Source organism: Dipodomys spectabilis, unplaced genomic scaffold (genome assembly GCF_019054845.1).
Source record: "Dipodomys spectabilis isolate Male_0828 unplaced genomic scaffold, ASM1905484v1 ptg000329l, whole genome shotgun sequence".
In the NCBI taxonomy this organism is placed as follows: domain Eukaryota; kingdom Metazoa; phylum Chordata; class Mammalia; order Rodentia; family Heteromyidae; genus Dipodomys; species Dipodomys spectabilis.
The window spans coordinates 2636528-2661975 of record NW_024871006.1 but is presented as its reverse complement, the minus strand read 5'-3'; the positions used below and the strand labels follow the sequence as shown (position 1 = coordinate 2661975).

General features: G+C 39.4%; 1 protein-coding gene across 4 annotated transcripts in view; it reads left to right on the top strand.

Annotated features, from left to right (window-relative positions):
• Window positions 1–25448, top strand: part of Helz (helicase with zinc finger) — a 147158-nt gene that overhangs the window by 105319 nt on the left and 16391 nt on the right. For 3 of the 4 annotated variants that reach the window (XM_042702566.1, XM_042702567.1, XM_042702568.1), the window contains 10 exons: window positions 2470–2653; window positions 4081–4309; window positions 8009–8213; window positions 12417–12468; window positions 13912–14102; window positions 15767–15974; window positions 19658–19737; window positions 22898–23471; window positions 23799–24033; window positions 24424–24943. In XM_042702566.1, the coding sequence (XP_042558500.1) occupies window positions 2470–2653; window positions 4081–4309; window positions 8009–8213; window positions 12417–12468; window positions 13912–14102; window positions 15767–15974; window positions 19658–19737; window positions 22898–23471; window positions 23799–24033; window positions 24424–24943 (2478 nt within the window). The remainder of the gene's footprint in view (window positions 1–2469; window positions 2654–4080; window positions 4310–8008; window positions 8214–12416; window positions 12469–13911; window positions 14103–15766; window positions 15975–19657; window positions 19738–22897; window positions 23472–23798; window positions 24034–24423; window positions 24944–25448) is intronic. The other variant, XM_042702569.1, reaches the window with a different exon arrangement.

Below are 25448 nucleotides of genomic sequence, written 5' to 3'. Positions count from 1 at the left end.
TTTGGTTTTGTTTTATTTTGGTCGGTCACAGGGCTTGAACTCTGGGCTTGGGCGCTGTTCCTGTGCTCTTCAGCTCAAGGCAAGCGCTCTACCTCTTGAGCCACAATGCCACTTCCGGTTTTCTGGTGGTTTATTGGAGATAAGAGTCTCATAAACTTTCCTGCCAGAGCTTGCTTTGAACTGCAATCCTCAGATCTCAGCCTCCTGAGTAGCTAGGATTACAGGTGTGAGCCACTGGCGTTGAGCTAATTTCTATGTTTGTATTTGATCATTCTTCTGTCAGCTCAGATCTACTGTTGAGTCCTAGAGCAGGCATGTGTGCATGTACGTGTGTGTATATGTGTATATGTGTTGCTGCAATCTAGCTGCTGCCACCACCTAGTGTGGATCTTCCAGTTGGGACTGGGGAAGGTTGGGATCTGTTGTTCCTGAGAAGCTCCGAACTGTCACCTCATCAGATCAGCTGTCCTGCAATACAAAGTTGGGCAGAAAAAGGGGGTCACATTCTACCCACCGACCCCCAAGTCTTCCTTGTGTGGCCTGAGACGGGGTAGGGAAAGGCCCTGCCCGTCTACTGCAAGTTGCTCAGTATAGGCTTTTTGCAGCACAGAGCTCCAGATCCTATGATCTATCACTGTAGATTAGCAACTGTAGAAACCACCTGGAGTATTTTCACTCCAGGATGCTAGGGGAGAAGGGATTGCCCACTGAAATAGTTCTGTAAAGATAGAGGTGAATGATGGAAACAATTCCTAGCTGAAAGTTTCACTTCCTACTTTTCCTACTGAGATGCTGGAAAATTCCTTGAATAAGTGCTTCCTACCTTCTTCCATCAGTCTCCAAAGTCTACTGATTTTGACCACATGGTCAAGGAAAGAGGCTTACCCAGGCCTCTCATAACCACTATTCTAAATCTATAGTTTTATGTTGAACAGAGTGCGTGCGTGCATGCGTGCGTGCGTGTGTGTGTGTGTGTGTGTGCGTGTGTGTGTGTGTGTAGCTGAAAAGTTTCTCAAGTTTCCTTTACCCCCTATCTAACCACAGGGTTAAATGTGGTTGTTTTTCCTTGTTTCCTATTGTAGTAGACTCAGCTGCATCTTTCTCATTCCTTCTACTGAGAATACTGACTGGTTGTTAGTCCAGTTTGCTCTTCAATATCCTTTAGGAGTCTGTGCATTTGATGTACTTGTTGAGTCATTGTATCAATAGGACGACTATAGATTTAACTCTGTCATTCATTAAGTTTGTATCTAGGAAGGGGAATGGCTTCCTATCCAGTAATTCTCAAGGCCTTGAGAAGATAGAAACTGTCAAAGTTTATTAAGAATATTTAACATTGTAAGCTCCAATAATTGCCATTAATAAATAGTAAATACTGTACTTAAATGACATCTTTTAAACTTTCTCCCAATGCTCTATGTCTCTAGAGTCTTATTCTGGATTAAGCTTGTGTGTGTGTGTGTGTGTGTGTGTGTGTGTGTGTGTGTGTGTGTGTGTGTGTGTGTGTGTGTGTGTGTGTGTGTTTAGAGAACAGTCCTAATTAGATATAAATATAAATAAAATTAGGATTATTTTCTATATAGACAGTGATTTTGTATGCAAAGAACGGGTTTTTATTTTTTCTTAAATTTTAGAACATGTTTTATTAATCTTTATATCTCCCACTTTGTCAAACACTGAAAGTGTGTAGTCAATTCATTGAGTTAAAATAGGTCAAACTGGGTAAGGTGTGTGGCTCAAGAGCTAGAACCAGGCTTGCCAAGTTTGCATAAAACTCTTGTTTTTATCCCCACTACCATCCAAAGGAAAAAAAGAGAGCATATATTCTAAAATCACTACCATAAATCTATTAAGCAGGATCCAAAAAATTCAGTTGTATAAATTGTGATGTTCCTTGGTTGTAAAGGTAATGAAATGGGCTGGCTGAGTTTGTGCCTCAGGAAGGCAGTGAATTCTGCAAGTCTGGTTCTGATCTGATCAGAAGCTGTCATTGTCCCACCTGGGTTTGGTGTCAGTTGATAGCTGTTAGTTGGTCTGCTGGTTATGTCAGTGGGAGAGGGCATGATGCTACATCTGTCCTGCTGGGACTTGGGACTCAGTGGTGTATGACAGGGATCTTCTGGTTGGTTAGTTTCATTGGCCTCATCTGGAGGGAGAGGACTGAGAAACGTTGGGAGGTGGAGACTTGCCTCTGCTTTCCCATCTTTCTTCTCTTCCCTAAGCAGCCACTTAAACTGTTTCCCTTCAAGAAGGAGGCAGAAGGATGAGGCCAGTTGCCAATTACATTGTCTCTGATTTTCTTTCTTTCTTTTTTTTTTTCACTCTTTGCATTATTATAGAATGTTACTGTTGGAAAAATTATTTTTCTTTTGTGTTCACATAAATCTATTTCAGTTACCATATTCTTTGTCTAAATACTGATGATACTTTACTGGTGGATAACTTTACCATGTATGTGTTTGTCTAAAGGTATTTGAAGTGGTGGAACGTGTAGAAGAGTTAAGAAGGAAGTGGCCAGTGGCATGGGGGAAGTTAGACGATGGCAGTATTGGTGTGGTGACTCCATATGCTGATCAAGTGTTTAGGATACGAGCTGAACTTCGAAAAAAAAGACTATCTGATGTTAATGTGGAAAGGGTGCTCAATGTACAAGGTAAGTATTAATTAGCATACATTAAGTTATTCAGATTCTTGTATCTTAAAAGAGAACTCACATTTGATTTTTAACTCTCTGCCAAAGATCTTAGGGTTTTTTTTGTTTTTTTTTTTCTTTTTAAACAGTCTAAAACATAGCATAAGAGTTAGGCATGATTGAAACAAATAGTATTGTTTGGTCCAGGGAAGACTAAAAGGCTAACCTTAAACTTACTAAAAAAATCTTTGGGTCTGGGAATGTGGCTTAGTGGTACAGTGCTTGCCTATAATGTATGAAGCCCTGGGTTCAGTTCCTCAGTACCACATACGAAGAAAAAGCTGGAAATGGTGGAGCTATGGCTCAAGTGGTAGAGTGCTAGCCTTGAGCTAAAGAATCTCAGGGAGAGCGTCCAGGCCCTGAGTTCAAGCCCAGGACTGGCAAAAAGAAAATGTTTAGGAGACTTTTCATAGAACTAGAGAATCTGTGTGTAGATTACTTTAAGTACTAATGAGCCTCTACAGCATTTCTTTGGGGGAATAAGCTGTGTCTGCACAGGTTGGCTCGAGGCTGGGTTGACCCTGCTTCAGGGAAGGGTCCTTTTTGTTTGGTGGAATCTGGGGCTATCTAACCCTGTTTTGATAGTACAATGTTGTGTCTGTAATATAAAATATCCCACTTTAGCCGCTTTTCTGTGACTGTGAAGTACATCTGCGTGCGCAGGTAGTCAGTCACCCACCAACCTTCCTCAGAATTTCCTTTGTCTTCCCACATTGAAACTACACTCCTTACACTTCTCATTCTTCTTTCCCCAGCCTCTGGCAACCACCATTCTACTTCCTGTCTCTCTGAATTTTAACTATTTTAGGTACTTTGCATAAGTGGCGTCATTGAGTACACACACATTAAGTATTCTTACCTGCAGTGCTTGGAATCAGAAGTATTTCATTATTTCAGATTTCAGAGTTGCATTTCTTCTTTTGTGACTGGCAGCTGATTTCACTGGCATATCTTCAAGGTCATCTGTATTGTAACGTGTCAGAATTTCATGCCTTTTAAGGCTGAATAAGTCATTGCGCACATATTCATTCTATGTATTTAGTAAATGTCTGTAGACAGTTGGGTCTCACCTCTAGTTATTGTAAACATTGCTGCTATGAGTACTGATACCCAAATCAGGACTTTGCTTTCTATGTGTCTGGGTGGATACTGAGAAAGGAACCTTGTGGTAATGGTATGTTGATGTTTTTGAGGGACTATCCTGCACAGTGTTTTCCAGAGTAGCTGTATGATTTCACTTGCTTACCAACAGTGCAGAAAGGTTTCAGTCTCTTGTATATCTTTGCCAACATCTGCTAAAGCAAGTATATTTTAAAAATGCAATACTGTTATTATATCAGTGATTCAGAATGACAACTTCAGCCCTTTACATTTTTTCTTTTTTGTAGGAAAGCAATTCAGGGTTTTGTTTCTTAGCACAGTACGTACAAGACATACTTGTAAACACAAGCAGACACCAATTAAAAAGAAAGAGCAACTTTTGGAAGATTCCACAGAGGATTTGGATTATGGTTTTTTATCTAACTACAAGCTCCTCAATACTGCCATCACAAGAGCACAGTCCCTGGTTGCTGTGGTGGGCGATCCTATCGCTCTGTGCTCTATTGGAAGATGCAGGTAACTGTGTAACTCATTAAGATCTTAACAGGGGAAATGTAATTTGTATCTTTTAAGTATGGGCTAATCAAAATCAAGTGTATTATTACCTGATATCCAGCAGTAACACAAAGGTCTATTTATAATATGCATAGTTTTGTAGTCATTCATTCAGAAGTTATTTAGGAGATACTTCCTGAGTGCCTTCAATATTTTGCATCAGTGAGCAAAATAGACAACAATCTCTAACCTTGTTGGATAAGAGAGGAAGACAGATGATTAACTAAATGAGAATATTATGTAGTATTTTACTTAGGAAGGTAATGGCCAAGAAGTCCATACCATCTGGTTTTAGGGGGTTTGTGCGTGCACACACTCACACGTTAAGGACAGTTAGAAGTGATGGCTGTGAGTTGGACCAATGGTGTGGTCAGATTGACTCTGGACAGGATCTGTGCCCTGTAGCTGGGGCCAGTGTTGTGCTCTAGGAGAAGGATCAGCTTCTGCAGGTCCAGAAGTAAGTGTGTCTGTATTTTGTAGAGATTAAATTTTGTATTGTCCACTACCTCCTTTTTCTTCTTTATTGTTATATTTTAGTTTTGATTTTTGATGAGTTTCCCTCTGTAGACATTTTCTCTTAAGGCTTCTCAGTGTAAATACTTTTCCTATCAGGTTAGAAGTGGTAATGTCTTGTCTTTGGAAAGCATTGTTAGTATTGTAATGAGGACCAATTTTTTTTTTTTTTTTGGTCCGGTCGTGGGGCCTGAACTTGGGCCTGGGCGCTGTCCCTGAGCTCTTCAGCTCAAGGCTAGCACTCTACCACTTGAGCCACAGCGCCACTTCCGGCTTTTTTCTTTTTTGCTTATGTGGTGCTTCCCAGCCCATGAGGACCAATTTTTTCTGAAATAGAGTTAACAGTATCAACTGAAAGCATTCTTTTTTCTATTTGTTATTTGTATTTAGGATATGCCTCTCTAAGTCATGTTTTCTGTTGTAGTAAAGATAAAGTAGGATTTTATTGTCTCTTGTTTCTAACAAGAAAAAAAATTCTTGGGAAAAGGAGGTTATTTAAAAATAAACTGCATATGTTCAAATTTAAGACCCTGTAAGAAGTTTATATCTTGGATAGGCAAAAAAATGGGAGCAAAGGCTGGGAAGGTGGCTCAGTGGTAGAGCGCTTGCCTTGCATGCCTGAGGCCCTGGGTTCGATTCCTCAGCACTACATAAGCAAAAAGAAAAAAAGCCGAAGTGGCGCTGTGGCTCAAGTGGTAGAGCGCTGGCCTTGAGCTGAAGAGCTGAGGGACAGCGCCCAGGCCCAGAGTTCAGGCCCCACAACCTAATCACCCCCCCCCCCCCCCAAAAAAAAAATGGGAGCAAAGAATCAAGTAGAGCTTTAGTTTATGGTTTCATTAGATAAAAGTCTGTTTTGAAAAATAATGCTTAAAAAGTTTGTCTTACCTATAAATAGTTGTAATATATCTTTATTGTAATATAAAGTTGTAATATATCTGTTGTAATATATCTTTAATTCATACCTGAAAGATTGGCATTCATTTGTAGATGCTAATGACAAAATTTGGAAAAGGAATATATTAGTTTCAAGTTACAAATGAATAAACAGTATTTTAACAAATTCATGATTTTTGTGGAGAATTATATTTTCATTCTTTTACTATTTATTCAAATTATGTTTGTTCAAAATGTTGCTAGGATATTAGCATTTGTATTTATGATTTGATGAGTCAGATCACACACATAGTTTCATCAGGATTTATTTTTTTCAAACCTATAAAATGGGATAGTGTGTATTAAAAACAACTGAACATTCAAAAACAGAACTAACGAGTGTAGTGGTGAGCCACATTCTTGTGGGGCTTTCCTTAGCAATAACTCCAGTGTGTACTAGCCTGAGTATTGTTAGGCCTTTTCTCCTTTCTGCAGTCATACTGTACTGTGCATTGTATGCGCTCAGCAGTTTCACCTCCCCTTACTCAGTGCAAATAGTGGGGAGTTCTTCCTGAGGCCTGCTATCAGAGTTGGCCAGGGCTAATTTTTAACCTGAAATGGGTTTATTGGTTGTTTATTCTAATTGAAAAGCTGGGATGTGCCAAGGCTAATTTATATGCCAAGCAGAATATTACCAGGAGAATAATAAATTATCAGAGGGAGAGTATGATCATATATTTTATAGCTAAATAGTAATGTTGATTATGTTTTATTTGGATAATGTAATCATGATTATAGCCCAAGAGTTGATAGTTGGCTTTAATCTTGCTAATTTCATTAGAAATTAATTTCATAGCACAAGTAAATCCAGAAGATATAATGTGATTCTTGGGTCTTGTAAGAATGGAGGAGTAATTTTTTTTTTTTTTTTGTCAGTTGTGGAGCTTGAACTCTGGGCCTGGGCACTGTTCCTCAGCTTTTCAGCTCAAGGCGAGTGCTCTATCACTTGAGCCACATGCCACTTCTGGTTTTCTGAGTGTTTTATTGGAGATAAGAGTCTCACAGACTTTCCTGCCTGCACTGGCTTTGAACCATGATCCTCAGATCTCAGCCTCCTGAGTGGCTAGGATTATAGGCGTGAGCCACTGGCGCCCAGCTAGAAAGGCAGTTTGCATTGGTTGGACTTTAATAGTCAACACTCAAATTGCATTCTGACTCTGTATTTTTTTTTTTTTTAGCTATTTTAAGTTAGTTAATATTGTAAGTTGTGCTTTTGGCAAGCATCTGCTGTGTAAGAGGAAAAATGTTGAAATAGCTAGTTGGTAATTCAAGAATCCTCAGGAGGATTATTTACTCTGTTGTTCAAGTTTATGGTCTGAGTTTGTTTTTCTTAATCATCTAGAACCAGACCCCTATAATTCATATGAATGTACATATGCATTAATTGAGTTCCATATGGATGTATAGAGTCACATATTGCTTAACGGTACATTCCGAGAAATGCACTGTTTGGCAAGTTCATGTTGTATGAACATCATATGATATATTTACACAGACTAAGAAGCCTATGATGTCACTAGATGATAGCATCTTATGGACCCATGTTGTTTTGCTTTTTTGTTGTTGTCATTGTGGGGCTTGAACTATGGGCCTGGGCGTTGTCCCTGAGCTCTTTAGCTCTGTAGCGTTCTACCACTTGAGTCACAGTACCATTTCTGGTCTTCTGGTGGTTAATTGGAGATAAGAGTCTCATGGCCTTTCCTACCCCGGCTGGCTTTGAACTGTGATCCTCAGATCTCAACCTCCTGAGTAGCAAGGATGACAGGCATAAGCCACCAGTGCTGGCTGGACTCTTGTTATAGATGCAGTCTTGTTGACTGGAGTCATTGTGTAGAGTATGACTGTGTATTTAGATCCACCTGTGTATATATGAGTTTGCTTAGGTGTGCAAGTCTCTTATACATTAGTTACTACCTGTTTTGAAGTTTTGTTGCTTACTCCTTACTTATTCTTTGTTGAACATTGATCATGTTTGTTACCTGCATTGATGAGCCCAAATTAACAGTAAGTACTTATTGTATTTAGTATATTAAGCATGACTCTGGTTTGAATACCACACTTCTGAAATCTTCTTGTTTGGAAGAAAGACTAGAAGTCAGATGGCTGTTAGACAGGCTGGGTACAGAATTTGAAATCATCTTTAGATTCCTGTATTTATTTCTGTGATCTCATCCAATGAAACTGTCACCTGATCTTCTGAACTTCTTTCTGTAGGAAGTTTTGGGAGCGGTTTATTGCCCTGTGTCATGAAAATCATAGCCTCCATGGGATCACATTTGAACAGATCAAGGCCCAGTTAGAAGCATTAGAACTAAAGAAGACATATGTATTGAATCCACTGGCTCCTGAGTTTATCCCTCGGGCTCTGAGACTGCAGCATTCAGGAAACAGCAGCAGGCAGCAGCAATCACCACCCAAGGTAAAACTGCTGTTAATGGAACTGGAGAGGTTACAGGAGGAGAATGTGTTCAGCGTCAAAGGCTTCCTGGGCTGCAGGTTACTTTAAGTATTGGAGTTGAAGTTGATGTGGTGGCCAGTGCTTTCTGCAAGCACCTTTTTGAGAGTTGAGAAGACAGTATAGTTTAGCCATGCTTATTCCATAATCATCCTCAAGGAGTTTTAAGTACCAGTATCCTATCTTTGTGTATTATTATCTTCCTAGGGCCCCCTGCCAGTAGATGTGTAGCTGTCAGCTAAGAGGGGATAAAACAACACAACTTACAAACGTGTCCTCACAACGTATTATTTACAAAGATCATTTGAGAACAGCAGTATTCATATAAACAGAATGGTTCAAATCTTTTATTGATGACCCATTCGTTTTGAGTACATTTGACAAAGTGAGACAATTTGGCTGACTTGTGGACAATTAAGTGACTGTGACTTATTTGTGACTTGTGTTGTATAGAAGAATTCCAGTCAGAGGGAGTGGAGGTGGCAAATCAAGGCCACTTCCACTTTTGTGCCATAGTTATTTTGGGCAGAGACAGCTGGCTTATTTGCTAGAATGCCTGAAAAAATTCTTTCACTTCAACAGCTGAAAAGAAGACTGTGAGAATGGCATGTGTAGTATTTGCTCTGGTGGCTGTGTACATTTGTGTATCTTTAGCTTGCTGTTAAAGTTATTAACATAAATTTTAACATAAAAGACTATGTTCAACTTTAGTACACTGAATGTGTAAGCAGCAAAGAATGGCTTAAGCTGGGCGCTGGTGCTGATGCCTGTAATCTAGCTTCTTGGGAAGCTGAGATCTAAGAATCGTGGTTTGATGCCAGCCTGGACTTGTAAGCCCATGAAACTCTTAACTTCCAGTTAACCAGCAAAAAGCTTGACGTGGAAGCTATGGGGACAGCACCTCAGTATCAGCGCACACACACAACACATGTACACACACGCACGCGTGCACACACACACAGAAATGGGTTAATATTTTGAAAAATTTCTTAGCTAAATAGATTTTAAGCTAAGAATTACTTTTCTGTTAATATACAGTTGTATATTTGTAGTTTAATAAACATATACTTAATGTGGTTGGCATTACCAATGGGAGTAAACATCTGCACATCATCTTTCTTCTAGGTCTTCTAGGCCATGTCATGTAGGTTGGGCCAAGGAGAAGAGGCCTAAGTAAACAAACTAGCTCCATGTGGTCTTGTGGGCAGTATTAGAGAAGCCGAGAGGGACAAGTAGTTTCAAAACAGTTTCCACTTAGGAGACTAGGTGGGGATAACAGAAGATTTAGGAGGATATGAAAATTAGAATATCAGCCCTGTTAGGGCTGATAGTTTTGCCATTGTTTTATATTGTCCTTGCTTCTGTGTCTAGAGCAGTATCTGACTTACAGCAAATGCTTATAAACACGTGAGCTACCATATGTTTGATTTTTTAAAAATCAAACCTGGCCCCAAACATTGCATATAGTCTGTGCTCAGTAAGTACCTGTCAAGAGAGTGATAGTTAAGACACATCCAGCAAAGTGTAATGTAGCTTTTTTCTGTCAGTGGGAGGCAGTGTCATTTAAGGTAAAGTAATCTTCTTCACTGATCCTATATAAGTCCTCTGTATCAGTGGCTCATAAAATTATTTATATATCTGATTATTTAAAGTTATTATTCATATGTGGCCAGGTGTCTAGCTACTCTAGCTGGGACCTCATTTGAAATCAGCCCTGGGCAGAAATATCTGAGAGACTCCATTTGCAATTAACCAGCAAAATGCCAGCCTAGAGGTGTGACTCAGGTTGACTCAAGCCATGTGCAGTGAAGCTGAGCAAAAGTTCAAGCCCAGCTTTAATAATTTACCCTAAACACTACGTTTAGGGCACTAATTGATTATTGCAGTTTTGTGGATCAGATGTTGGGATTGGCTTCCTTGATATCTCTGTCGTGTTTCTCGAAGTTGAGATCAGGGTTTCAACTACCTGGGTTCTTGCAGGTGGTTGGCAAAATCCAGTGGCCTTATTTCCTTGCTGGATAACAGGTTTGTGGTTTTCAAAGTGTCTCCTAAATCTCAGACCCAGCAACAGTGTGTTGGATCTGTTTCTCTCTCACAATCTCTGACTTTCCTTCTATACCTCTCCTTGACTCCCATCAGAAAGATTGCGCTGTTTAGAGCTCATGTTGTTATCACATAATCCAAGATAATCTGTCTATTTTAAGTCCAGACTGTATCTGGGGAGTCTCCTTGGCCATATAACACAGCATAGTAATTCACAAGACCTAGGGATTGTTAGCGTGTGTAAACAACAGGTATAATGGCAACTTATAATGTGATCAGTTTGGAGGCTAGGAAATCTAAATGCTTCTTCATGTCTTGGAACCTGTCTCACCTGTCAGTCACTGGCTCTCCTCCTTTCTGCAGTCTGTGATACTCTGTACTGCTTGTCAGTACAGTAATGCTGATGCTTCTGACGTTATCCCTACTTCTGTCACTTCTGGGTCTTCTGCCTTTCACTTTCCTGTCTTCTTGCTTTTCTTATTTTTTTATTCCTCAGAAGTTTGGTTTTTTTGTAGCTGGTGTCAATTGCTGTGAAAATTCTTTTTTTTAATTTTGTATTGTTATTATAAAGGTGATTATGTACAAAGGGGTTACAGTTCCATAAGTCAGGTAAAGAGTACCTTTCTTTTTGGGCTCTGTCTCCTTCCTGTCATTCCCAGTTTTTTCCTCCCATCCCCACCCACAAGTTGTATAGTTCAGTTTTAACATAATATGACCAGCAAAATATTTATGGAATACTAGAATAAAAAAAGGCTTATATCGATTTCCAGTATATAATTCATAAAATTGTGCAAAAATTCTTTCTTTTCTAATAGGCCAACTAGATTCTTTTTTAGCTATTTTTTTCCCCTGACATTTTAGTTAGATCTTAGATGTTTTTGTCCATACATACTAACCAACTGATCTGAAACCTCCAGAGTATTAAACTCTGACAGCTAAATAGAGAAAGGAAGCATCTTAGGATTGTTGCTTTGGTCAGGAATGAGGTTTTCCTTCTCTTGTAGTTGTTATTCCTTCCTTAGCCCTCAGGTGTTGTGTGTAATTAAATGTGCATGGATCTAGATGTCATTTGGCTACTGTGCCACTTTTTCTCTTTTGGCTACATATATATACATATATGCCAGTTACATGTAGCCAATAGGAAGAGAAAGGTTTTGTTCTTGTGTTTTGAAAGTCCAGAACCTCAGAAATGCTGTCTCTTCCAATATTTCACAAATGTCTTTTCCTTTCTGAATGCCATGTGCGCCACTTCCCCACACTGCACCCCCCTCTTGTGCTCATGCTCGTGTTGCTTGCTCAGCTGGTGCTCTACCACTTGAGTTGAGCTCCAGGCCAGCTTTTTGCTGGTTAAATGGAGATAAGTTCCCTGACTTTTCTTCCTGGACTATCTGAACTCTGATCCCTTGACCTCAGCTTCCTTGACCAGCTAGCTTTATATGTGTGGGCTACTCAGCTTAATGACTTTTTTGGCGGGGGAGTTGGTTGTGGGGCTTTGAATTCTGGGCCTGGGCACTGTACCTCAGCTCTTCAGCTCAAGGCTAGCGCTCTACCACTTGAGCTATACCGCCACTTCCAGATTTCTGGTGGTTTATTGGAGATAAGAGTCTCGCGGACTTTCCTGTCCCAGCTGGCTTTGAACCACGATCCTCAGATCTCAGCCTCCTGAGAAGCTAGAATTACAGGCATGAGCCACTGGCACCCAGCCAGTGATATTATTTTTAATGGTAGACCAATATGCTATTATATGAATCTGCCATTGCTTATTTAATAACTCCTCCATTGTTAGATTGCTAACATTAATCATATATCTAAGTCATGCCACAATGAATATGTGCCCAAATTCATGATTATTTCGTTGGGTAAATTCCTGAAAGTACAATTACAGGATTAAAATATGTACATTTTTGATGCCTGCTATATACTGCCAAATTGCTGCCTAGCAATTAGCTGGATTTTTGCACGAGCAAATTATGATAGATAGTACCTCTTTTCCTCTTCTTTTAGAAAAGTTTGTACTTTAAGATAACTATGAATCATACTGCAAATATATCAAATAGCATATCAACTTATTCTCCAATATTAATTATGTTTAAGTTAATTATATTTTTGTTTTTTTCTTTAAAGGGGAAAAACCTCCTTCCTACCCAGAATGATCATTTCCAGAATGATGGAATTGGTAGGTAAAAAAATTAACCTAAGGAAATTTGCTTTTATTGTGTTAAGATATTGCCCTGTTAAGCTAGGCCCTTGTGAGGTAGAAGCAGAAGGATTGTGACTTTGATGCCAGCCTGTGCTACAAGACCCTGGCTCTAAAGAGGGAGAAGAGGAAGGAGGGTGGAGGGATTAATCTCATTTTTCCAGGAGAAAAAATTCTTTGCCCCTCTGCCTCTCTTTTCTCTATGCATTCACAGTCACTTTGAAACCTGTTATTTTTTTTTGTCGATGTATTGGTATGGCATTTCTGAAAGGTGGTCACCATATGTATGTACCAGTGCATATATATTTTTAAAAATTTGAGGGAGAATTTAAGCCTTAGAAACAACAGAAATATTTCTATTCTACACATGTCAGGTCACACACATTTTCAAGATAAAGTTTATTTAAATGGTTTTAAATGTTGCAGAGTTCTCTTTTTAAGGTAGCGGTTGCTTAGTTTTTATTTTTGCATGGGCCATGTTACGTGGTAAGTCAATTTTTCCCCCTTAGGAGCTGTATGGTTCCTGCTCCCAAAGGGCTGTTCCTGGGACAAGTGCTTGCTTGGCGCATGCGCGTTCTTGCGCGCGCACGCGCGCGCGCTCTCTCTCTCTGTCTCTCTCTCACTCTCACTCTCTCTCTCGCTCTCTCTCTCTCTCTCTCTCACTCTCTCTCTCTCTCACTCTCTCGCTCTCTCTCACTCTCTCTCTTTCACTCTCTCTCTCTCTCTCTCTCTCTCTCTCTCTCTCTCGGCGCATGCGCGCTCTCTCTTTCCTTTTCTTTTTCTCCCTCTCTCTCTTTCCCTCTGTCTCTCTCTCCCCCCAATATTACAGTACTAGGTTTTGAACTCATGTCCTCATTCTTACCAGCTTTGTGATCTACCATTGAGCTAGCCGTCAGTCTTTTTTTTTTTTTTTTGGTAGGGCCTTGCTTTTTCCTTGTTCACTTGGACTGCTCTCCACCTATTTTATGACACGTGGATCACTCTTCACCTATTTTATGCTTCCCCTCATTATTGGAATACCAAGTGTGAGCTACCAGGCCCAGCTATTGGTTAAAGAAGGGGTTCTTGGGCTGGCCTTGAACAAGGATCCTTCTGATCTCAGCCTTCTAGGTAGCTAGAAGTAAGCAGATTGCTTACAGATGTGAGCCTCAGTGCCGGGCTGGTATTCTCACTCCTCAGAAGCTAAAGTCATGCTAATTAATAAAATAAATATTTGTACCATTCAAGTTTATTTTAGAAAACATTGTAAAATGGTTATGATTCTTAATATGCTTTACTCTTCCACACTGATAATTATTTTATTATAAGATATTTTGTGGCACATCTGGGAAGTCTACTTTGTTGTTGGATGATTCAAACTATTTTTGTTTAGGTGAACTATGTATAGCTATTGAGTGCATCCTTTTTCTGTTTATTTTTCAGTTCAGCCCAATCCTTCTGTACTTATTGGCAATCCTATTAGAGCATACACTCCTCCACCCCCTCTTGGACCTCACCCAAACTTGGGAAAATCTCCAAGCCCTGTTCAAAGAATAGATCCTCATACTGGGACAAGTATTCTTTATGTACCTGCTGTCTATGGAGGGAATGTAGTTATGTCGGTGCCTTTACCTGTAAGTGGATGCTTGAAATACTCTTTACCAAATATAGCGAGTACTTTTTACTAAAGCAGTGATAATTCTGCCACCCTCTTTTTTGGGGGTTGCTTGTCTTGCACATGCTGAGAAAGCTGTGCCTCAGCTTTCCCAGTCTCTTAACAGGTATCTGTAAGCACCTTTTAAAGTAACTCTTAATGTTAAATTTTGAGATGACCGAAGAAGTGTATGTTGTTGCTTACAATTTGTTACTGGATTATCAGAGACTGCAAAGAAGTTTGCCAATTAGAAGCTTTAATAGTCTTTTGATACATTTTTTTCCTGAGGAAAATTTGGCTGTAAGTTAAGTAGCTCCTTTGGAGAGTGTTTTTTTTTCTTCAATTTGTCCTTTTGTAAATCACAAACTAAGGAATAGCTTGTTGTGGAGGCAGAGATGCATAGAAAATCAAATCTTGTGGATTTTTTTTTTTTCTGAGAAATTCCATGTCTTATGAAATATGACTGCTACTTACAAACATTACTGTGTTCTTGTTTAGACTAGAGTTTTTTTTAGAGGACTTCAATCATATATATAAACTCATTTTTATTTCCTTCAAAGTGTTTAGATATTTGAGAATTTTCTTAATTTATATCAAATATGAGAATTTCCAAATTTAGGAATGTTAGTCTAGGAAATAATTTTTTTATTTAAGTGAAGAATTTCTGACATAGGTGATCATTGCCAGAGATTTTGACATCTCTGCCCACATCCTAAAGAAGAAACTGCTTCATTGCAAATGTTTCATAGCCATGTTGGCCCTGATAGTTCACAGTAAGGAACATGGACTTGGTTTCCCCTCCTAGATGTTAAACTTCAGCTGAGTTGTTTCTTCCCAGACAGTCTGGCAACATGATACACATCATCTGCTTTATTTAGTAGTCTGTTAGGATTTCTATTTCACTTATGAGGGCAATGAAGCTTTTATTATATAAGATTTCTAAGAGTCTGTATCTAGCAATTACGTTGTAATGAAAATGATAGGGGTAGTAGTTAAGTCATCGTATCATGCCTGTCCCTTTTGTGTTCATGTGCAGAGATTATATAGCTAGACATACACAAACAGGTTTTCTATTTCTGTATTTTAAGGTAGAGTTGAATTAATCAAGAACATTAGTTAATGTAATGACTTGGTTGCATTTTGCCTGCAGGAAATAAACATTAAGTGATTGGGTTATTCCTAGCATGTTAGACTATCATTTGAGTTGACACTCTTATTCTATATTCTCATAACTTTCCCCCTCTTCTCTTAATTCAGTCTGTTAAACTATATAACTATGCAGTTATGAGTTAAAAAGTAATTTTCATGGTGCTGTATACATTTGAGGGGAAGTCATTCAAGAATCTAAACTATGTGCCTCAACGAGTAATTACCAAGTTTAACTCCTTAATTTCTTCCCCACTCAAAAGTAATCCATTTTTTTTCCTTACATGTTAAAGATTTAGGGTAGCCAACTTTTGACCAGTTAGGACATAGAAGTGATTTACCAAAATACCACTAACTTTGTAGTTATTGTTTTGGTTAAATCATCATGTGTCCTTGTATTTGATAAGGTTATCATGTGCATGTGTTTGCTTTTCCCTATATCCGTTTTAATTCTCAAATATACTTAATGCTATTACTTTATTTCTTGTACTAACCTAGGTACCATGGACAGGATACCAGGGTAGGTTTGCAGTTGATCCTCGAATTATTACACATCAGGCAGCGATGGCCTACAATATGAACCTATTACAGACACATGGACGGGGATCTCCTATACCTTATGGCCTTGGACATCACCCACCTGTCAGCATAGGGCAGCCACAGAACCAGCATCCAGAGAAGGATCAACATGAACAAAATAGAAATGGTAAGGTGCTGTGCTTGGCTTCTTCCTAGACTGCTGGCCTGCCGAGTGCTTACACACTATGATTGTTGGTTTGCATCATAGATGCCTGTGAGGGAAAATCTGATACCTCACATGACACAAATAGGTATGCACACAAACTGCATGCTATTTCAAACATAACCGGTTAGGATTATTTTTACTAATTTTTCTGAATTTAATAATATTTAAATGTCTGGGCAACTTTAAGAGGTGGTCATTTAAATCACAAGGAATTCTCATTTGTCAGCATATATTCTTGTGGTATACTAACCATTAATATTATTAAGGATAGTTGATACAATTACCTCTTATGCCATAATAAATAAGAAAAATTCCCTACTGGTTTTTAAAGTTTTCAGAAGTAAAATTTTAGACAGTATAAACCTACAGTTTCATGAGTTTTAATAAATACATAGTGGTTAACTACCATCAAACCAAGATACAGGATGTTTACATTAGCTTCGAAAGTTTCTTCAGGTCCCTTGCCTTCACTCTTGTCCTCCGACCCAGCTCTCCTGAGTACCACTAATCTGCCTCCTCCCCACGCTTCTGACTTCAGTAAATCATACAAATGGAATCATACACAGTATAGGTGCTTCCATCTGGCTCTGTTTACTTAGCTTAATGCTTTTGTTATTTCACTTGTTTACTCCTTTCACTGTTGATGTGCACTCCACTCTATGGACACACTATAATGTGTTTATCCATCTGTCATTGATGGATATGTTAATTATGTCTAATTTTTGGCTCTTTTGAGTATAAGTTTTTATTTCTTAGGTAAGTATCTAGGAGGAAGATTGCTGAAGATATTATAAACATGTATTAGCTTTATCAGAAACTGTTGTATTATTTTCCAAAGTGGCTGGATTGTATGCTGGTAATGTTTAAAGTTTTATGTTGTTGCACATTCTCATGAGTACTTGATATTGTCATTCTTTTCAATTTGACCCTGGCTGGTCAGTATCTGAGAGCATATATATAAACTTCTATATCATTAATGACTAGTGAATGATATAGAGTATCTTATTGTGTTTACTTGCCATACATTTGTCCTCTTTTGCTGAAATTGTCTATTCATAGCTTTTACTCACCTTTTAATTGAGTTGTTTGTGTTATTAAGTTATAAGAGTTGTTTATACATTCTGAAAAATCTGTTTTGAAAATACTTTCTCTGAGCATATGGCTTGCCTTTTATCCCCCACTTTGGTACCAGGGTTTGAATTCAGTCTCTTGCTGGTACTCTAACACTAAAGCTACTTGGTCCGTGTTAAGTTGTATCAGCATAATTTTTTGGAAACCCTATTCTCTCATTTAATTGCTCTAACTCCTTTGTTGAAAATTGGTTTACCGTAAACTCAGAAACCATTTTCTTCTGTTGATGCCTATGTTTGAGTTCATGTCAAATAGACTGTCTTGATCACTATGGCCTTCCAAAAGCCATGAAAACAGTGTAAGTTCTCCAGTCTTCTCTTCCAAAATTGTTGCTGGGATTTATAGTCAACTTGTTATTTTTCAAAAACAGTACCAGCTGATATTTTCATTAGGAATGTGTAAATCTTTAAGGAGAATGGAGATTTAGTATGCACAAGACATAGGGTTTGATCCCTAGCATCACAGAAGGGAAACAGGTGGCAAGAAAAAAAAACGTTTCCCTTCCTTTCCTCACGCTTCCCTCACCATCCCCCGCCCCCCAACCTCTCCCCTTTCCTCCCTGCTTATGCCTGCTCTTAACACTACTTATAGTTCAGGTTATCCTGGTAATTAATTCTTTCAGCTTTTATGTATCTGAATGTTTTTATTATTTTATTTTTTGTCGGTCATGGGGCTTGAACTCTGGGCTTGGGCACTGTCCCTGCGTTCTTTAGCTCAAGGCAAGCGCTCTACTGCTTGAGCCTTAGCACCACTTCCGTTTTTTGTTTTTTTTTCTAGTGGTTTATTGGAGATAAGAGTCTCACAGACTTTCCTGCCCAGACTGGCTTTGAACCATGATTCTCAGATCTCAGCCTCCTGTGTAGCTAGGATATAGGCGTGAACTACCGTACCTACCGGTGCCTGGCTAGAATGTTCTTATTTTACTCTTATCTTTGTAAGGTATTTTTTTCAGGGTGAAAAATTCTTGTTTGGCTCTTATTACTATTCAAGCCCTTCAATATGATGCATTTGTGTTTTCTTCCTTGCATTGCTTCTAGTGAGACATGGATGTCATCCTTATCCTTGGTAGCTATAAAGATTTTGTTCATACTAGTTTTAGCCATTTAATTATAATGTGTGTTTATGTAGTTTTGTTCCTGTTTCATATCTTGGATCTTGTTTTAAATACTGCACAAAGTTTGGTAATTTTCTACCTTTATCTTTTCAGATAGATTTTCTATTTCATACCGTGTCATTTGTAGTGATTCCATTTATCCATATGGAGCATAAAGTTCTTGGGTGTTCTTTTCATTTTTTTCCTTCAACTTTTTTCTCTTTGTGTTTCATTTTGTGTAGTTTTTATTGCTGTATCTTCAAGTTGACCAACTTTTTCTTATGCAGCATGTAATCTTCCAGTTCTGTCTTTTCAAACCATGTGGTTTTGGCATAATGGTTCATTTAAAAAGTAGTGGCATGACTGAAAGAATGTTTTTGAAAAAGAACCCATGTCAAAGATTCCTTCAAGGAACTTAAACAATTTAGCAGTTTGATCTTAATACATGAAAAGCTTTTCACTTGTGTGGGATTGTTCAAGTCTATTATAATAGGGCTTTTTAAGCCTTAATTTTGCTTCCTCTATTATTCATCACCCATTTATACTTATTTTGCTATCTTTTAGCGTTAAGCATTATAACAACATCTCTTTCAGAATATCTTTATTGAATATGTTAGCTTTCTGTCACTGTGACATCTGAGATCAACAACTTAGAAGGAGGAAAGATGTGCTTTTGCTTATGGGCTCAAAGGTTTCAGATCATAATCACTTGGGCCGTGGTACATGGAACATCTTGGTGGGAGTGTGGTAGAAGAGGTCTGCTTACCTATAACAGTAGGGAAGCAAAAAGAGAGCAAGACACCAGGGTCCCAATATCTCTTCCAAGGGCACTCAATGATCTAACTTCCTTCTATGAGTCCCTGAAGGTTTTACCACCTCACAGTGGGCCCTCACATGAGGACCAAGCCCCTAGCACCTGTGGACCAAAACTGAGGACCAAGCCCCTAGCACCTGTGGACCAAAACTGATGGGCTTTAGGACATTCAGGATCCAAACCATAGCATTCAGCTTAGATTCCTTTACTAAATTGGATTGACACAATATTTAGATTCTTACTTAAATGCATTTGCAAATGAACAAAATATAGAGCTTTTATATATAGGCAAGCTACTACATCATTTTTTATGTTTAAGAAAATGAAACTATAAATATATCAAGATTGATGATTCCAATCATTTAATGTTTTCAAAGGTTATTCTTTGATTAAGTTTTTGCCCTGTCAGTGATGTTTGCCTCATTTATAATTTTTTTTTCAGAGAAATGACAACTCTGAAAATTTAAGAGCAAAACACATTGTAATATAAATTAGTAAGCATGAGTGAATAATGTTTAATATTTTGCATTATGAAATATTGGATAGTCATTGGAAATGTCACATTCACTGGTGAAAATTTATAAGATTTTAAAAATATTTTCTTAGGTAAAAGTGATACAAATAATTCTGGACCTGAAATGAATAAGATTCGAACACCAGAGAAAAAACCTCCAGAGCCAAAACAGGTACGCTGCTTCCTTGTAGTGAATGCCTTGTTCTGATAAGAAAAGTATCTTTTTTTATTATGCTTATCTTTCATGATTGTTGTTTTACAGGGATGTAACAGGTCATTTTTTTCTTTGGCTATGTTATTTCCTTTACCTGATCCTACACCCCCTGTCCCTCCCTGCCCCCCACTTCCCTTAATTCAGTGATAGATTTGTATTTGGAGACTTTGAATGGTGTGGTAGTAAATTAAACCAGGGCTGCAGATGTATTGTTGACAGTGATCTTAGAATGGGAAGCGCTGTGGCCTTGTTTTCTCATCACACTCTCTGCGTGCACCCTTAACTCTTTATCCAACAATGTTCGGACTCCAGTTAGTGTTTCTTACTCTCTGGGAAACGTGTGGAGCTACCCCACTCTTCCTTTGCATGTACTCATTCCTTGGTCCACTTTTTTCAGCAGCTCTTAAGTGTCATTACCTTCCGCTTCTTTTTTGTTGTTATCAAGTGACTCCTTTCTATAGACTTGAACTTAGTGGGATTTTGCTCTGTTAATTTTATAACATTAAATAACTCTAGGTGGGCATTCCTTAAGTTCTGTCATTGTCTCACTTCTCTTCATAGTCTATGATGCTTACTATCGACAGTCCAGTGAGTGATTTTCAGTATCCACTTTATGAGTAAAGATGTGCAAATCTGTATCTCTACCTTCAGCTTTAAGCAGCTGCTCTTTCTGTTGATCACCTAAGTCTCATAAGTACCTAAGTACCTTCTGATTGAGAGTGGTGAGAGATGGAGAAAGAAGCTAAAGGAGAATGAGGCAGCCTGGGGAGCCTCCTGACATCAGGGGAGCACAAGTAACGGTGGTGGGGTCCAGGAAAAATAAATAGAAAACTTGTAGCTCTCTGATTTAGTGCCTCAGTCATTATAAGAGGAGAGAAGACTTGTTCCAGTAGTAGATAAGGGTTCCTTTACACTCTATCATTGTGAATAGCAAGGCCATTCTATGGCAGAGTAGCAGTGCTAGTGAAGTTTCTTGGACACAGCCCTGCCTAGCTGTGTGAAAGTCAGAAGATGGGGTGATCAAAGCAACAGCCTGTCCACAGAGCCCTGACATCTGACCACTGTCTCTCAAGTGATCAGAGCAAGCCCATCACCAGTGGCTTTCCAGGAATCGAAAGAAGTTCAGTTAGTGACAAGATGACAGTTTATAGGGAAAAAGGTTTACTTACAAAGAGCCTTAAGTAGGTTCTGAGACATTTAGGCCTGGCAGCAGCTTAGGAAGATGACACAGTTCTGTCACCCTTTTCACTCCCCTTTCTAGGTAATTTACGTTTACCGAGTAAGTGAATTACCGTAATGGTAGTTCACTCAGCTAGGTGGTAAGAAATGAGAATGTGTTCAGAGTGCTGTTAGCGTTGTAAGGCTCGGTTGCAGTAGCTTCGTTCCCAGCTCTTGTTCTGTGTTCTGGGGAGTGATAAGTTCCCTGCACAGTTTGAGGGCCTTTGGTAAACATGTGCTCTGCAGTCTTCAGTGACTATTAACTCCCCTGCAAAAGGCCAGAAGTTGAGCTGTGGCTCAAATGATAGAGCGTTAGCCTTGAGCAAAAAGCTCAGGGACAGCCTAGGGCCTGAGTTCAAGCCCCAGGAGACGTGTGTACATACACAAGTGTGGGCGCGTGCGCGCGCGTGCACTCACACACACACTTACACGAGACATGTGAGGAGATTGATGTATCTTTTAATCTTCTTAGGCCCTGGGACCTCAGATGATAGCCCATTTTCAACATTTCTAATTATATGTTTATAGTTGGTATGCTCTGCTGGACTCAGTCTGGTTGGCAAGCTTTATCTGTGAAAGGAAAGATAGTAAGCTTTTAGGCTTTGTGGGCTATGCTCTCTGTAGCAACTTCTCATCCCTTTCATTGTGATGTTAATGAATGTGTGGCTTTATTCTAATGAAAACTTTAAGTTGAGTACCAGTGGCTCATGCCTGTAATCCTAGCCACTCTGGAGGTTGAGATCTGAAAAACCTGGTTCAAAGCCAAGTTTGGCAGGAAAGTCTGTGAGACCCTTATCTTCAATTAACTCTCCCAAAAAGGCCAGAAGTTTAGCTGTGGCTCAAATGATAGAGCGTTAGCCTTGAGCAAGAAGCTTCGGGACAGTGCTTAGGCCCTGAGTTCAAGCCCCAGGCATAAGTGCGTACATGCCCCTGTGCGTGCGCATGCATGCATGCATGCACATGTCCACACGTGCGTGCGCGCGTGCACACACACACACACATACACCAGTTTATTCAAAAAAGTTCAGTGGACTAGAGGTGGAATGATTGAAACTATGGTTTATAGACCCTGCTGTGAACACTTGAGGTCACAGGCTGAGTCTTACTGTTGTTTTTTAAATCTCCAGCATCAGGAACAATGAATTTGGTAGGTCTTTTCTTTGTATATGTTAATGGAAAGAATGTCAATACTATGTAGTGGCAAAAATTGCTAAACCAAACAGTTATATCATAGTTTGTTCAAAGTTGTTAAATTAAGGCAGTTTAAAAAAATTAATTGTGATCTGCTACTCAGGAGACTGAGATCTGAGGATCGAGGTTCAAAGCCAGCCTTGGTAGGAAATACCATGAAGTCTTATCTCCAATTAACCACCAGAAAACCGGAAGTGACGCTGTGGTCAAGTGGTAGAGTGCTAGCCTTGAGCTGAATAGCTCAGGGATAGCACCTAGGCCCAGAGTTTAAGCCCCACGACCGACCCTCCCCCCCCCCCCCCCCAAATATGTGTGTGTATGTATAAATAGTGATCTGGTGAGGAAATAGATGTCTAAAAACAATAAAATCAGAAGAACAGACTTTATTGATTTATGTCTGAAGGAAACTAATGATTCTCTTTATAAAAGAGAAAATATGAAATTAAGAACAATACTGTTAAAGGAATTGAAGTGTATATGTTTATAAAATATCAGTATCTTGTGTCTCCACTTAAATATGCTTTTTTGACCTGTGTTATTTTTTTGTAATTAAAAGAAAAAATTCCTTGATGGATTGTCATAAAGTGATTTCTGCTGCTATTATTGATAACAACATGTCATAGATTTAAATGTTCTAGGGTTGGAAAAAAGTAGAGAACCATTGAACTCGGATTTCCTGCAGTTAAAATGGCTTCTTATTTCTTTCTAGGTTGATTTGGAATCAAACCCACAAAATAGAAGTCCTGAATCTCGTCCTGGTGTTATTTATCCCAGTAGCAAATTTCCTCGCAAAGATAATCTTAATCCAAGACACATAAATCTTCCTCTTCCTACCCCTCATGCACAGTATGCAATCCCTAATCGCCACTTTCATCCGCTTCCCCAGCTACCACGACCACCATTTCCAGTTGCACCGCAGCACTCCTTGTTAAACCAGCAGCAGAATAATTTGCCTGAACAACCAAATCAAATGCCACCCCAGCCAAATCAGGTAGCCCAACAGCAAAGCCAGTTGAACCCACAGGCCCAGCAGTCACCTCCACAGCTTTCTCCTGCCTATCAAGCAGGACCCAGCAATGCTTTTTTTAATAATGCAGTTTCTCAGCGGCCACAGTCTCCTCCTGCAGAAGCTGCTGTGGTACCTGAACAGCAGCCCCCTGCCATGCTGCAAGAAGGCCAAAGTCCTCTGAGAGCCATTGCTCAGCCCAGCCCCATCCTCCCCTCGCATCTCAACAACTTCCTTGATGAGAATCCCCCAGGACTGCCTATAGGAGAGGCTTTAGGTAAGCTCACCTATTATTCCTACATGTGAAAAGTTCAGAGACTATTTATTCAAATGACATTGACTACACAACATTAATTCAGTCAAGGCTGATTTATTAAAAATAATACTAGGGAAAAAACGCAAAGCAGTACTCAGATTTAGTTCCAAGTGCTTAAATGATGGTGGCCCCTTCTCTTTAACTCTGGTTTCTGGCAAATATGGAAAACCAAATTGTAGCTATTTCTTTGTAAAGAAAATCTGGTTGTGAAAACGGGGAAAAAATTAACTTTGAAGCTCTAAATGCATGAGGCAGTTTTGTTTTATTTTTTGGACAATTTTTCTGCAGACCGCATGCATGGGAGTGTAGCTCTGGAAACGCTGAGGCAGCAGCAAGCGCGACTACAGCAATGGAGTGAGCACCACGCCTATCTCAGCCAGGGCAGTGTTCCATTCCCACACCATCCCCACCCTCACCTCCAGCATCTTCCTCAGCCGCCTATGGGCCTCCATCAGCCACCAGTGAGAGCAGACTGGAAGCTCACCAGCAGTGTCGAAGACGAAGCAGAAACAACGTTCTCAAGGTAGTCCCATGTAGAAACAGCCTAAGAAATGCGATCCCTGTGTTTGTTTTTCTGATAGTTGTCATTTTAGCGGTCAGCTGGAACATTGTCTTGAAATCACTCCTAGCCTCCTTAAAGCACATTACAAAATTCCTTAGTTGACTAAAATACACAAGTTCTGGATGTGGATAATCTATGTGGGTTTTGCATCAGTTTGGCCTCTTAGTCTCTTCATCTCAAGGCTAGCGCCCTGCCACTGGAGCCACGGTGCCACCCCCGGTGTCAGTCCTTCTATTTGAGACTCATTAATGCTAGCTATGATTAAGTATTTTGTGTTTGCCTAAGCTCTCCTTCACATAGAGAACCTTTTCTTTGTTATTTTTTTTTTCTCATGTTCTCATCTTTGTGTAGGTTTCAAGACCTAATCAGAGAGCTGTCTCATCGTGATCAAAGTGAAACTCGAGAGCTAGCTGAAATGCCACCACCTCAGTCAAGACTTTTGCAATATAGACAGGTTCAGGCTAGAAGCCCACCAGCAGTCCCATCTCCCCCGTCCACTACAGACCACAGTAGCCACTTTTCTACTTTTAATGACAACAGCAGAGACATTGAAGTAGCCAACAATCCAGCATTTCCACAGCCACGCCTTCCACCCCCAATATTCAGCTCACCCTTTTCATTGCCATCTGAACACCTAGCCCCTCCCCCCTTGAAATACCTGGCACCAGATGGTGCATGGACTTTTGCTAACATGCAACCTAATCACTTAATAGGACCAGGCTTTCCCTATGGCCTGCCTCCATTACCTCACAGGCCGCCACAGAACCCTTTTGTACAAATTCAGAATCATCCACCTGCTATTGGTCCAGAGCCATTTCACCCATTGTCATCTCGAACAGTGTCTTCTTCTTCGCTCCCCAGCTTAGAAGAGGTAAGTCTATACCTTTTTCTCATGTTAGGAATTAGGAGACTATGAACAGTTAGTACTGATTGATTTAATAATAGGTGTGGACAGAGCTTACTAAAATTGATGAGCTTTAAGATACAATCCTTGTTTTTTGCTGGTTGGTATTTGGGGACTTCAGGTAACTTTGTCTTTTCTAATATAAGGAAATAGCTGTCATTGACTCATCTTTTTGCTTGAAGTTACATTGTTAATTACATATTTGTTAATAATTAACACTTCCCAGAGATGTTGCCTTTTCTAGCCAGGGGCCAGTTCCAAGTACTAATTATTTCTCCTGTCACTCAGCGTGATGTTTTGTCACACTGAGGTGGTTGATACAGAGGGAAGCCAATTTCCAAATGTCAGTTAACATGAAATTCATTCTGCTAAACTGTTCTAAGGTGTACTTGATTTTTACCTTATAATACTTAACTATTTCCAAAGAGCTGTTTTGTTTTTTTGTTTTTGTTGTTTGGCCTGAGTTTGAACT